The sequence below is a fragment of the Vombatus ursinus genome, unplaced genomic scaffold (assembly GCF_900497805.2).
Source record: "Vombatus ursinus unplaced genomic scaffold, bare-nosed wombat genome assembly UNPS02014786.1, whole genome shotgun sequence".
Taxonomy (NCBI): Eukaryota; Metazoa; Chordata; class Mammalia; order Diprotodontia; family Vombatidae; genus Vombatus; species Vombatus ursinus.
In genome coordinates, this window is record NW_020954564.1 from 52,579,724 (window position 1) to 52,595,268 (window position 15,545).

The 15,545-nt window shown below is 38.9% G+C and overlaps 1 protein-coding gene across 3 annotated transcripts in view; it reads right to left on the minus strand.

Moving 5' to 3' along the window:
• LOC114046936 (protein LSM14 homolog A) overlaps nucleotides 1-13,507 on the minus strand; it is a 61,309-nt gene extending 47,802 nt beyond the window's left edge. For 2 of the 3 annotated variants that reach the window (XM_027867570.1, XM_027867569.1), the window contains exon 1: nucleotides 13,330-13,507. In XM_027867570.1, the coding sequence (XP_027723371.1) occupies nucleotides 13,330-13,450 (121 nt within the window). In that variant the 5' untranslated portion in view covers nucleotides 13,451-13,507. The remainder of the gene's footprint in view (nucleotides 1-13,329) is intronic. The other variant, XM_027867571.1, reaches the window with a different exon arrangement.
• Between the last annotated feature and the right edge of the window lie 2,038 nt (nucleotides 13,508-15,545).

The window sequence follows — 15,545 nt, forward strand, 5'->3', positions numbered from 1 at the left end:
AGAATCCACCAATCACCTCCTGAAAGAGATCCCAAAGTAAAACTCCTAGGAATATTGTAGCCAAATTCCAGAATTCCCAGGTCAAGGAGAAAATATTGCAAGGAGCTAGAAAGAAACAATTCAGTATTGTGGAAACACAATCAGGATAACACAAGATTTAGCAGCTTCTACAGTAGAGGACCGCAGGGCTTGGAATATAATATTCCAGAGGGCAGAGGAGATAGGATTACAACCAAGAATCACCTACCCAGCAAAAGTGAGCATAATCCTTCAGGGGAAAAAAATGGACATTGAGTGAAATAGAGGACTTTCAAACATTCTTGATGAAAAGACCAGAGCTGGTAGAAAATTTGACTTTCAGATACAAGACTCAAGAGAAACATGAAGAGGTAAACAGGAAAGAGAAATCATAAGAGACTTATTAAGGTTGAACTGTTTACATTCTGCATGGAAAGATAATATCTGTAACTCATGAATCCTTTGTCAGTATTAGAGTAGTTGGAGGGAAAAAATTATATGTATGTATGTGTGTATATATACATATCTATATATAGATATAGATACAGATAGATAGATAGATAAAGGGCACAGGGTGAGTTGAAGGGGTGATATCTGGAGAATAAAATTAAGGGGTGAGAGAGGATTAAAAAAAAAAGAGTAGAACAGGACTGAACAACAAAAGGTGTTCCACAGATCAACTTTTCTATTTTTTTAAACCAGTACCAAATTGCCTTAATGATCACTCTTATTTATTTTAAGTTTTCTTTCAGGTTCAGGAAGCTTGTTTCGCTTGTGAATTTCCTTTTTCTTTATTATCCTAATTGCTCTCTACCTTCCAAAATCCTCCCCTGGTTCCCTGTGGAGTCTCATGTATTTTTATAATAAACTCTGTGTTAAATCCTCTTTTGTCCATTTCATGTAAGAGTGAAGCTTATTTTTTTTAATAATAAATTTATTTATTTACTTTTAGTTTTCAACATTCACTTCCATAAGATTTTGAGTTTCAAATTTTCTCCTCATCTCTCTCATTCCCCCACCCCAACATAGTGAGTGAGGCTTATTTAATGACTACTCCTCTCACTTCATAGTGTTTAGTGTCTTCTACTATTCATACCCCCAGACTTGGTTCCTGAGTTTGGACTTTGGGTTAGGATTAAGGGCTGCCCCTTTTTTATTCTTTCTTGGATGGTGTAGTGAGGCCCTGTTGAGTCTTAACTTCAGTTTCCTGTGCTCTTGCTGCTGGCTTTACATCCCATAAGGTATCCATTCTAGGTTTAAAATGCTCACAGGCTATCTCTGGATGAGGCAGTGCCACAGTCTTTCATCTTCCCTGGGCCTTTTCTGGTCAGGGCATTACCCTAATCTTCTAGCATGTTCATCTGAGTTCATGCCAGCTTTCTTGGCCAGATCTCTCTTTTAAGTGCTGCAGCTTCTAGTCTTTTTTTTTTTTTTTGTGGGAGGGAATAGTGGGTCAGCTTTTGGCTGGAGGTGCTTACAAATGTTTCTCTTTGGATTTCTTGATCTGATGCCCTCTGTATAGCATTACTGAAGTATACTGTTGCAGAACTAGGTTCTTTGCACCTATTTATGCCACCATCTTAAATGGAATTCAATTCAATTGAATTTAACAAACATTTATTTACTACTGTGTACAAGGCCCTTTCCAACTATTAGTTCTCTCCCACCCCAAACCGTACCACATTCACTTTGTATGTTTATAGTCATACACCTTGTTTCTTAGATACAATGTAATTCCCTGAGGGAAGAGACTATTTTATTTTTATCTTTGGATCTTTATTATCTAGTATAACGTCTGGCATGTAACAGATTAGTTAATGGTTAGCTGATATTATTTTTATTACTTAATTAAATGCTAACTTATTGATTGAAAGTCCTGTGATAGGTTCTGGAGACACAATAATGCAAAATGGCAGTCCCTAACCTCAAAGACCTTACAATATACTCGTCAGGGTATGTGTGCACATGCAATATGATATACACATACATAAATACACATATAGGGTGAAGGGGAGGAAGGTCATAGATTTAGATCTGAAAGGACTTTAGAAGTCATTTTGTTCAATCCCTTCATTTTATAAATGAGTATCTAAGGCCCAGAAAAGTTAAGTGATTTGTCCAAGGTCATTTAAATAGCATGTAGCAGAGCTGGAATTTGGACCCCTCCTCTAATTCCAAATCTAGTGCTCTTTCCACTATACCAGGTTTCCACTTGTAATGAATGATGTGAAATAAAATTAGGAAATTAGGTTGGTGCCAGATTGTGGAGGGTCTTAAATGGCATATGCTTGTATTTTATCAAGAAGGCAAGAAGAAATCACTAAAAGTTTTTTGAGCAGAGGTGTGATACATTTAGACCGGTGTAGTAGGAAAATTATTTTGGCAGCTGTGTGAAAAATGTCTTTAAAACCAGTTGGGAAATTCTCGTAATATTGAAAGGAGGGATGGATAGGATGAGATGTTGTAGAGGTAAAACTCAACACAGCAGCAATTGCCTAGATGTGGAAGGGCTATGGAAAGGGAAAAAAACCAACTCCAAAGTTTCTAGCCTGGGAAGGATGGATGGTGGGGCCATCAACAGCAACAGGGAAGTCAGGAGGAGGGCAGCAGGTTTAAGAAGGAAAATGAGTCCAGTTTTGGACATGTTGAGTTCAAGACACCACGAGGACATCTAGGTTGACATGTCTAGCTGGAGGTGCGATTCTACGGGAGATGATGGGGCAAGATATATACATTTGGGATGCAACTGCATAAAGGTGCTAATTTGATTCATGTGGATGGAAGAGAACACCAAGAAGAAGTGCATATAGAAAGAAGAAAACAGGACTAAAGACAAAACTGGAGAGTGGTACCAAACCTCAGTGGGGAAGGGGGAAGAAAGAAGATGATGAACCACTCTAGAAAAAGTGGCTAAGAGAAGAGATCACAGCAGGGAGTGTCACGGACTCCAAAAGAGAAAGGAATATCCAGTGGTCAACAGCATCAGATGAAACAGAAACACTAAGAATGATAACTGAGAAAAACTGAGGAATTAAGTAATTAAGAGGCCATTGTTATTTTTTTCTTTTCTTCTGGGTATATGGAAATTCTAATGTTTGATGATGTTTGTCAAGTACAGAACAACAAAATTTGGTGACCTCTGAGAGAACAATTTCAGTATAGCAGTAAGATCATAAAACAGAATGCAAGGGGTGGGGAAAAATGGAGGAAGCAAGTAGAGACTAAGCTCATACATCACAGATTTAGATTAAGAGCAAGAAGGGATTTTAGAGGTCATTGTGACCAATCCCATGATTTTACAGATAAGCAAACTGAGGCCCAGAGAGGAATGTGTTTTGCCCAGGGACAGATATAGCTAGTAAGTGACTCAGATGGAATTAGAACACAGTTCCTCCTGACTCAAAGTTCAGCACTCTATCCACTATCTCTACGCTACCATTCTATATTTTCTTGGAAAGAGTTTAGCAAGGAAGTTGAGGAGAAACAGAAGATAACATGAGGGGATGGAAAGGTCGGGGAATGTTGATACAGACAAAGAATGTCTGTGACAAAGAACTCTACTGACCTGATAAAACACTTCGAATCTGAAAAAATCATGTGCACATCCCATTTAAAAAATCTCTAGTTAGACGATGAATTTGTAACTATTCTTTAAAACACAACTCAAATGCCACTTCCTCCATGAAACATTTTCTGATCCCCCAGGCTGGTAATAACTTTACCCTCAGACTTCATAGAACACTTTGTTTTGTAACTCTCTAGTGAATTTTCCCATGTAATTATGTGTATAAGAGCTATCTGTATTTGCAACTTATTTCTCTATTAGACGGAGGATCCTTTTCAGTAGGGATCATGTCTTATCTATACTTTGCATCTTATCACAATGCTCTTACAAAGAGTATGTAATAAATGTTTGTGGTCTTATACAGTATATGTACCTCTGAAAGGCCACTTTGCTGAACAGAAAAAATTTGTTTAAAACTGCACATATGTTCTGGGGAAAAAATACAGCCAAGTAAACATGTTCATTCTAGAGTGAGGCACACACCATCATGGGACAAGTTCAAATTAGTTGCTTCCAGTTTCAGAATTATTTTGAAAGTATGTCAAATACAAAGCTATATTCTATAGGACTGAGGTCCTATAGGGCTCCTTCCATCTTTCAAAATGCTTCTCATTTTTCACCGTCTCTTAACTTTCTCTTTTTTACTTTTGGTTCTAGCTGAAGGTTATCCTAACAGAATGGTGAAGAGTTTCCAGGAGTTCTGGTTCAAAGTTTTCTATAGATAGAATTACTTGACAATAAGAAATCTCTTATGGTTTCCTAAGGCCTGGTAGACTACTAAAATACAAAAGAAGTTACAGTCAGAGGCTACACTGGCTTTCTACAGTTGTTTCTTATACTCCAAGATGTTGACTCCCAAGTCAGTTAGCAAGAACAGAATAGAGTACCACAAGAGCATCTTTCTATCTATGTATATCAAGCGATCTAAAGCTGGTGCCAGGACTATAGCAATGCTGCAAGGGACCTGAATCTAGGTCTTCCTAACTCTGAGGTCAGTCCTCTATCCTCTGTACATAATTTTGCTTTGTTCTGTTTAAATGATTTTAACATAATGACCCTAGAACTGCAGAAACAAAACAATGTCAGGATATGGCCAAAGATCAAGGTTAATGCCAAAGAAGTTTTCTCTTACTATGTTTCAGAGTGAATGAATCTACACTCATGGAATTCTAGTTTTGATTTTTTGAGAGGGTGGAGGGGCATTAAAAAGCTTCAGGACTAACAATAATAGCTGAAATATACATGGTGCTTTAAGGCTTGCATATAACTTTATATACAATATTTAATTTAATACTCATAATGACTCTTTAAGAAAGGTACTACAGAAAAGGAAACAGGCTGAAAGACTGATTTTCTCATGATCACCTAGCTAATAAGTGTTAGAAGCAGGTCACGAGCCCAAGATTCCCCTGACACTAAGTTCAGCGTTTTCTACTATGCTAGTCTGACTCACTATGATGATGCCTCTCAATAAAACACAGGGGTAGATGGCAAGTAGCACTCTATACTAACAAAAATCTTAAATTGTCCATACTTTTTGACCCAAAGATTCCACTGCTAAGCATATATATGCCAAGAGGATCAAAGACAAAAAGAAAAGTCCCATATATGCCACAATATTTATAGCAGCACTGTGGGGAACAGCAAAGAACTAGAAACACAGTAGATATCCATTGACTGGAAAATGTTAAATAATCTGTAGTGAGTGAATATAATGGAACTATGCTATAAGAAATGATGAATATCAAGAATTCAAAGAAGCATATGAACTACATAAAGTGAAGTTCAAAAAACCAGAAAAACAAGATTTACAAGGACAATATAAATGGAAAGAACAAAACCAAAAAAGAATGCTGTGTAATTATACAGGCCAAGCGTGGTCCAGAAAGAAAGATACAAGAATGTATCTCTCTCCCTTAGTTGGAGAGACTACATGCAATGTTTAACAACTGGCTCTCCAGGAAAAAAAAATGTGTACAATATACTTTAAAATCTTCTCTCTCACTTTAAGTCCAGACAATCAACAAAACAAAAATCAAGCCCTGATTTGGAACATCTGCCAATTTCTAAGGTATAAATGCTCATAATGAAAATTTAACAATCAGCTGGCTGGCAGGAAATGGCTTCAGAATACTGTGGGAAAGGAATACTGCATAGGTTTGTGTAGTTGCTCTGTTAAGTTCGGCTGAACTGACTTTTTCTTCTTTGTTATGAAGCATTGCTCTTTGGGTGAGAGAGGGATATATTTGGAAATTAAGATGGCATGAAAACAATGGAAAATAATATATACATTTTTAAAATAAAAAATTTTCTTTAAAATCTGGGCTCTAATTCCATCCCTGATACTAATTCATTGTGTACCCTTATGCAAGGATCTTCCTCTTTAAGGGGGAGTTTCCATACCTGTAAAAATGAAGCCACAGGTGAATTAGAGGTTCTTCAAGGGCCCCTTTCAGTTCTAAAATTCCACCATTATCAACGATAAGGGAGGATGGAGGACACTGCTTAAGTATCTTACAGTAACACCAATGTACTTATTTAAACTGTCACAAATGTCTTGATCTTGAGGATTGATAATTTTGAAAGCAGGTAGCTTTTATTACATATTTCTCCACAATGTAGCATCATTCTTATTTTAATATTAACAGCTTGCTTTTATATAGTGTTTTAAGGTTTGCAAAACACTCTTCAAATCTCATCTTATTTTAAACTTACAATAACCCTGGAAGGTTAAGTAGTATGGATGTCAAAATGAATAGAGGTTTGGACCCAAAGCCATGAAGACCAGAGTTCAAAATTTGGCTTTTAGATACTTAACTAGCTCTATGACACTGAGCAAGTCACTTTACCCCTTTTGGCCTCAGTTTCCTCATCTGTAAAATGGGGAAGAAAATTGCATTTATCTCTCAAGATTGTTGCGAGAATAAAATGAAATAGTATTTGTTAGGTACTTTTAAAAACACTATGTAAATGACAGCTGTAATTATTATCATTATCATCACCCCTATTTTACAGATGAGAAAACTGTGGCAGACAGAGGTTGAGATTTTGCTTAGAGTTTCACAGCTATTAAGTGTTTGAGTCTGGATTTCAACTCAGGTCTTTCTGACTCCAGATCAATTGAGCCCTTTATCTACTGTGAAACTTAGCTGCCTCTACTCTTAATTTTTCCATGAAATGGCAACCTAACACCCAACAGAGTGTCTTACCGAGTAAGATCTAATGGAACTTGCTTTACCCATATAAACACTTTAAACTAGTAGTCTGTGTTTTGCACTAGGTTCTTTACTTGAAAATCTTAAATTATTTTAACTGAATGAGTGGTTTCATCTCTAAACCCTACTTCTGTGTTAATGACTCTAACCCTCCCCCCCCCAATACAATGCTTATAGGAAATATGTTTCCCAATACTAGTATTCTATGATTGGGAGTATTTAATAACTATAACTGTTCCATGTGTGGTCAGCCTTCTCATACTAAGTCATAGATGGAAGAGATGATCTTTAAAGTACCTTTTTGGTTCTAAAATTACCTTCCAGGCAATATCACTGTACTTGTTTAAACTCTTTCACAAATGCCTTAATTTTGAGGATTGATAACTTTGAAGGATAAGAAGTAATAAAACAATGAGACCAATTTTTCAAGTCACAAACAATGTCTCATCATTTTATCTTGAATTTTCTAGACAAAAATATTAAGAGGTTAGTCATTAAAATTGAACTTACATAATTCAAATCCGAATCTTAAGAAAGTCACCACCTCTCTGAACCTCAACTTTTTCACATTTCAAAATGAGGATAATAGTATTTGCAAAAGGTTGTTGTCACAAAAGAGCTTTAGGAACCATAAAAGTGCCATGTAAATGCGAATTATAATAACTTACATAGACAGCTTTTAAGATTTAGGCATTTCACTGGAGCCTCACAACAACCCTATGTGTAGGTATTACAGTATTACTCCAGTTTTACACATGAGGAAACCAAAGCTCAGGGAGATCAAGTGACTTGCCTAAGGTCACACAGCTAATAATTATCACAGTTATGCAGCAGCTGGTAGAGTGGAACTTGTGTGGGGTTTGGAGCCAGGAGAGAGCTAAGTCTAGTGGCTATTTACAAAGTTTGCTAGCCATATAACAATGGAGAAGTCACTTAGCTTCTTAGAGACTCAGTTTCAGTCTGTATAATGAGAATTACAATACTATTATTACCAAACTCACAGTATTATTTTGAGGATTGAATCATCTTAGTAAACTTTAAAATTGCATATATGAGCATAAACTTCATATGATTTCCCCAGGAATATTAATACTGCTACCAGTCTTACTACTCCTACACCATATGTTACCCCATTTAAAGTCCTCCAATACCACAGTACTATGCAGAGTATCCTAGACTGGGAAAGACTATGCCAAAGTCTGGAAGGTTCTACCAGAGTAGCAGCCAGACTTCCAGTAGAAACCTCTACCAAAAGACTGCAAGTCTATCTAAGGATCAGCCTAGCTAAGTTTGGAGAGGTCATTATCCTTGAGCAAGCTGGCTGTTAAGTAAATTTTTTTCAGCATCAGCAATTCATAAAGAATTTCTATTAATGAGTAAAGAGGTCGTAATATTCATTGGTGGAGGGAGTTATCATATTCATAAAAGCATGTATCCTGGATAAAATCACAGATCCTTGCAATTTTAAATGTTATTTTATCCAGTCATATCCTAGTCACAAAAACTATGAATTAAAAAAAAAAAGCATTTGGAAGCCTCTTAAAGTAACATGTTAAATTTAGTACATACTTTTTTTTAAAGCAAACTGGTGTGCAATAGATGTGCAGTTTCACATATAATTCTCCTATCCATTTCTACTTTGTATATTGAGATGTGTTTGTTCTGGTATTTGTCAAATTCAGAAAAATAAACATTTTAAAAAGGCATTTATGTCTTAATTTAAAAAATAACACTCTCTCTGTCTCCTTTTACATTATTAAAACACTATAATTTATACTGCCTGACAACATACAAATCAAATGAAAAATACCTACTTGACTGCAATTAAAAGTTTTCTGAGCTACCATTGAGATATTACATATCTTTTTGTAAATCATTCACTTTGATTTTTAAGCAGAATTAAAGCTAGTTATGTGAACCTTAAGGTGGCATTCCTTATATATGGGCAACAAAGTATCATTTACCTGGTAGTTCATCTCGGGGTGGGTATTCTGAATAGAAAATATCAAAGAAGTCCTCTGATGCCACACTGTGAAAGGGAGCTGACCCTGGATTTTCAAAGGCTATGTAGTTAGTTATAGTTATAGTTACCAAGCTAGAAAAGCTTCAAGTACAGGCCTGGGGATGGCTTTATTCCTGTCACCTGAGGGATAGGAGATGTTTGTCACCAGAAAATGCCTTGCACCACCACCGCTGTGGCCCCCTCTTCCCCCCTACCCTTCCCATCCCAGGCAATATACGAATGTTGCCTACTAAGGCACCGAGAGGTTGTGATCCATAGCAGTAAAAGCATCCATATCACTGAAATTATGGACCTTGGAAATGTTAAAAAGATAAGGTAGTTCACATTTAGATAGCTCATTAAAAGTTTACAAAACGCTTTTCTTTGAATTAAAGTATAAAAGACCTGATGCAAATCTGTCAAGATAAAATGTCACTATTTTCTAACAGTTAGGAAATCTCTTCTTACAAGGTGGATTTGTTGAGGGGAAAAACAAACAAACTTCTTCCTCTGCTACAGATGTGCTGCTATGTGGGACTAAGCACCCCAACTCTGAGTATATCCTATTACAGGGGTGAAAAATGGGAAGGACAATGTTGATCTATCTTAGCAGTACCATGAGAAATAAAACATGTTTTAAAAAAATTCCCAAATATAAACTCTAAATAAAAATCTAACTGGGTCACCTAAAACTAAATAGAACCACTCTTTGTGATACAAATCAACACTGAGATAGTTGATTCTGAATAGATATGAAGAAACAAAAAAATATAAGATTGTGAGCTTGTTGCAATGAGGGGATACCACCACAACTGGTCCAATGACTAGCAGCCACCACTTACAGGATCCAGTACTGATGATGCATAGCCCTGTATTGAAACTAACAGTAGAAGCTTCAGCCTCATAATATATATATTTCTTCCCTTCTTTTACTTTCAGGTGGGGACAAATTGGCCTCCTCTCTTTTCATCACACACAGCACTCATTATCTTCCAAATGAAGACGTTTGCACTGGCTGACCCCCATTAACAGTAATTCCCTTCTCACCTCCACCTCACAGAACCCCTCACTTTTTCAAGATGCAGAGACTGTTTCTTTTTCTTTTTGGTTGTTTTATCCCAATCACTGAACACAGGGCCTAGCAGATAGAAAATATCTTAATAAATGCTTGTTAATTTGATTGACTGACCAAATGCCAACAGTAACTAAGAATGATTAATATAATTTTGTTAAAATTTTATTACATGACTACTTTTTAAAAAATAATAATTTCCTTATCTATACTTTGGAACTATTTTCAAATATATGAATGGGTGACATATAAAAGGGATTACATTTGTTCTCTGGGGGGCAAAGCTAGGTCCAATGGATGGAAGTTGCAAAGAAGCAGACGGGACTGTTTCCAGAAAAAATTCACCAGCATCTGGCATTAACTAAAGGGTAGAATGGGCTAGCCTCAGAGATGATAGGTTTCTCATCTCTGGAGGCCTTCAAGCAAATGTTGAATAATCTCTTATCTGGTGTGGTGGAGAAGGGATTCATGTTCTGCTACTAGCTGAACTATATCACCTCAAGTCCCTTCCAACTCTGAAACAAGTGGAATTTCCAAATTTCAAGTGATCAAAGTAGGCATACTTTAAAATCTGGTGTATTAAACTGGAACACAAAAGAGGCATTAGATTTAAAATATGTAGATATCTATTGGGGTTTGGTTTGTTTAGTTTTTTTGGGGGGGCTAAATAGGATTAGATTTCTATATTACTCCATGGAATAGCTTCAACAAGTTGATAATTTTTTGCAAAGCTGATAAACCTTGTTTCTTTTCATAAAGGCAAAAAACCTCTGATAGGTTTTTGAGAAATTATTTTCTTAAGAAAAAGCATATATAGTGATTCACGTGAAATGGATGAATTTCTATTATGAAGTTCTTATGCAGAACCGTAAGTAAGTACACTGACAATATAATTTTAAACTGTGGAACAACAGCAAGCATTGAATTGTTTACTCAGTTAAAATACAAAGAACAAATTATGTGTGGGTAGGAATGTAAGTACATAAAGTTGCTAACAAGGCAACATAAAATGTATCTTTACTTTAGACAGAGCACAGAACCTTATCTTAGGCCACTTAGAAGTCAACTGAAGAATAATTACTTAATCGGTGAAAATGTGGGTTGTGACAGAATGTAATTTTGGCATAATGCAAAAAAGTAAAGTTCAAGCTTTAACCAAGTACATTCTCACTGGTCATCTTTTGTGGGTACCGAGAATGGAGAAAAGATGAAGAAGTTGCTGATTATGAAGACTAGGAAATCTGCAATTTACACTGTTTCCTTTTTTATCCCTCAAGGCCTATTAGAATGTGAACACAGTATTTTTCAAAAGCTGCTATATAAAGTCAAAGTAATATTCTAATTTGGAATTATTTTTCAATTGATCTCTCTGAATTATGTATTTATGATAACCTTTTTGTAATTATCAAAAAAGTGTAGAAAAGTAGATGATGGAAAATGCATAAATATAAATCTGTAAATGTATTAGAATTCCAAGCACTGAAAGAGCAAAAACAAGATGAATTTGTGTGAGGTCAGTAGTATCTCCAAAGAAGCAATAAATACACCACATGTAAACCAAAAGAGTTCCAAGTATTCAGTCAGAAACTCCACTCAAGGTAGTTAAATATTATTTTCCTAGGGACCCTTTTGAAAAAGCTAATTGTTTCTAATGATGCAATGTTTTTAATTAGACAAGGATAGTTTTATGATACTTTTCTATTTTGAGTGCTACTTTTGCTCTTGGAAGAAATTCATTTTTTAAAGAGAATGGCTTTAAAACACCAAAATAACTAAGAATGCAAGAACAAGACCACTAAAACTAACTAAAGGAGTAAACAGTAAAACTCTGTCATAAAAAACATCCTGCCACACTATGAATGTGGTTATAATATGCAGCCAGGATCAAAATGTGCCCCTTATACACAATGACACATAATGCATCTCTTTCACTATAACAGACAAGCTCTGACAGATGTTATCCTTGTTTCTCAACAGTGTCATAGGGAGGTATTTTGAAAAGGGACAGAAGCTACTAATATTTTTACTCTTTGATCAGTGTGAAATAGTGTTAACTAAGGGGTATTTTCTGAACTTTGAAACTTTGGCTTCTACAACTCCAAGCACAGGTTCAATTAAAAGCTAAGTATACTAAATAAAGTGGCAAAAAAAAAATTATGCTTTTACCTTTCCCCACACTCTCAATTATCCCCCTATTCCCTCAAGGTTTAAGATAGAATCTTAAGAGAGAAAATAGAGAACACCACCTACTTCCAAGGAAGACATGCTATTCTTTTTAGTTTGCAATATTGTCACTTCTGAGCAGAATGAGAGTTTCTAAGCCAAAAGGCCTGAACTGATTTATTCTCTTCATCTCTTTCTTCCAGTCTAAGGGGCAAAAACATGTGAAAGGAAACAAAAACCAGACATCCTGTGGCAATTGCTGAACACTACCAGTAGGACAATTCTCATATATATCCCAGCTCAGAACTTCCCCCTTTTAATCACAAGGCTTCACAAAGATCCACATTATCAGTACACTGTCTATTCAGGTCTGGTTTTCCAACATTCATCTTAAACTCAACTCTCTTTCAATTTGTTTCCAAGATACAGAAATGGACTCCAGGAGCTAGCTGAACTCCAGTCTAGTTCAAAGTAGTACGTTTAATACACATCTTAAATGGGTCATTGCATAAGCTTTTGGAACTATTCTGGTTTAGCAGGTAAACATTACTTTTCAAACAAGTTGCAGCTTCGTGTGTTATTTATAGTCTTTTTAGACCCTTTAACCTACAAGGTACACACTAAATTTTGGCATACTGTTCACATTTTCTTAAAATTTCACAACATTTGAATATTTCTAATTGACGATACAAAATATACTTGTCTAAACAAGAACAACACAAGAAATTATAGCTAATATTAAGGTTATGAAGATAAAGAGGTCAAATTTGAGAGTGAAATTTTTTTTTAAAACGTCCTAGCTTTTGTTTTGTGACGTCTGAGGACAGTATCGCAAAATTTTTGAGTCTGGAAGGGGCCTTGGGGATCGTCTTTGACCGCTTTTGTTGACTCTCGTACAGGGAGTGCCTCGAAGCCCTCCCCCCACACTGACCCCCGGTCATTTCACAGTGTCAAAGACTGGCTTTTGTGCCTAGGCCTCGCCGGGCCCAGGGGACGGGAGGGAGCTCAAAGGCAACTCTTGCGCCCGCCGCTTTCGCGGACTCAGACCTGCGCGGGTAAGCCCCGAGTCGGCGTCACATTGTGTGGGTGAGGCCGTCGGCGAGGAGGCCCCCGTGCAACCAATACCCCCCAGAAGCCCGAGCAGCGGCGGCGGCGGGCGGGGAGGGAGGCAGGCCGGCTCCCGGCTCCCGGCTCCCCACGACCCTGAGGGGCCAGGCCGGAGCGCCGAGTCCTCCCGCCCTTCGGCCAGAACGCCGATCCCGGCCCGCCCGCGGTCCGTCGGTCCCAGCCGTACCTTTGGCGAGGGCCACGGTGGAGTTCTCCGTGTCGATGGTGTAGAGGATGCCCTCGTAGCGGATCTCCGCCTTGGAAATGAGGCTGATCTTGCTGCCGATGTAGGGGGTCCCTCCGCTCATGGCGCCGCCCCGGCCCCCGCCGCCCCCGGAGCCCGGGCAGGATACTTAGAGAGGCCGATCCGCTGCCGCTGTCGCCGCTCCCGCTCTCACCCCCAGCTCCGTCCCACGACGAGCTGGCCCGCCTGGCCTCGGCCCCGGCCCGCTCCGCCGACTACTGCAGCCGCCTCTCTCCCAACATGGCCGCCCTCCGCTCCGCTCCGCTCGCCCCGCTCCGCTCGCTCGCTCCCTCCCCCGCCCCCCTCAACCAGCCAAGTAGCCTTCCCTTCCCCCTCCTACAAACCGCGGCGGCGGCAGCGGCGGCGGCGGCGACAGCGGCGGCAGCCGAGGGGTATGCCGGGAGGAAGCAATCCCGTTTTGTCTCGCGAGATCTCCTCGGGTCGGATTCTTCTGCGTGGAGTCGTTCCCGGTGGTTCGTGAAGAGAAGCCTGCTTGCCTCGGGTTCCTGATTCGGCGGCGGGGAGCTCAAGCGCATTGTTAGCTCCGGGCCCCGGAAATGCGTTACGGTAAATGAAGCCCAAGGGGCCCGCCACCGTGCTGCTTCTCTTCTTAACGCTGGGCAACCTGCGGTCCAGCGAGCACATTTCCGGGGGTGCCGGGTCGGCTGAAGCCCCTGGCACAAACCCCCGTTTGCCGGGGGGCTCCTCGGAGGCCCTTTTCCAGGAATGTGGAAGAAAGCTATTCTTGAACGTTTGGTTTCGGTGTCCCTTAACTAGGGGAAACCAGAACATTTCGCTCCGTGCTTGCCATCTGCCGTTCTCGCCTTTGTATGCGTTATCCCTCTCCCCGCACTCCACGGCCCGGCCATGCTGGCATTCTTGCTGTTCCTCACATTCTTCATCTCCTTTTATTTGCACTGGCCGTTACCCGTATCTAGAATGTACTTTTTCCTAACTTGCTTCTCTTAGAAGCCCTTGTTTTCTCTCAAAAGGCTCAACTGGAACCTTCTACATGAAGCCTTGTCTGATCTCTCCCAGCTCCCAGTGCCTCCCCTCAAAAAAAACTACTTTGCATTGTGGTATACACCTATATAAGTATGTTGTGCCCTCTTCCCCCCAGTTGAATGTAAGCTTGTGTCCAAGTGCCTCTCTGATTGAGCGGCCTGATTAGTAGGATTTAGAGTTGGAGGAAACCTCCATTTTAGGGATGAAAAAACTAACAGGCCTGAGAGATGTGATTTGACTGTGTTCATACAGACATCTTAATTCTGGTATTTGTCAAATGCCTACTAAGTGCAATCATTCAGCTAGGGGGGCTGAGGGAAAAAAAGAGGGCCAGTTTGGCATTACCCTCCAGAAGTTTTTGTCCTTTTAGGGAGAAAAAAACCTGTAATCTTTTAAGTAAAAACATGATTATTTGGGGAAGGTTGGGAGCACTAACAACAAGAGCGATCAGGAAGGTTCTCCATAGGTGATAGAACCCAGGTTGAAGCTTGAAGGAAGCTAAAGATTATAAGAGGTTGAGATGAGGGAATGTACTACAAAACATGGGAGTGGGGAGACAGTCATTGTAAAGGCACAGACCCTACCAAGTGTGAGGAACATCAAGTTGATCAATTTGCCAGAAACATTAGGATTTGAAGGGAGGTAGTATGAAATAAATCCAGAAAGGTAGTCTGGAGCCAAATCATGCAGGACTTAAAATGTCAAGCTAACAGTTTGTATTTTATCCTTGAGGCATTAGGAAGCTTGAGAATACACTTGAACAGAACAGTGACATAATCAGACCTGTGTTTTAAGACAGTTATTTTGGCAGCTGTGTGGATGATTGATTGGTTCAGTCTCTCATTTGTTTTCTTTAGACTTGTTTTTTTTTCCTGTAAGTCTCCTTTTATGAGACATTGCACACAATCTAATATCCTTCTCTGTGAGATTTTACGAAGGAGTTTTTATTCTAAGCTATTGTAGTGTGCTGTCATCTATCCATCTGGCAAGGTCTTTTCTTTATGGCAACTAATTAATTTATCCTTACTTGTGATTTCATTGGTAGATTGGTAGAACTCGGATGTGAGGAAACTCTACTAATACAGATCAGCATCTCTTCCACAATTCTTTTTTTTTTTTTTTTTTGGTGGGGCAATTGGGGTTAAGTGACTTGC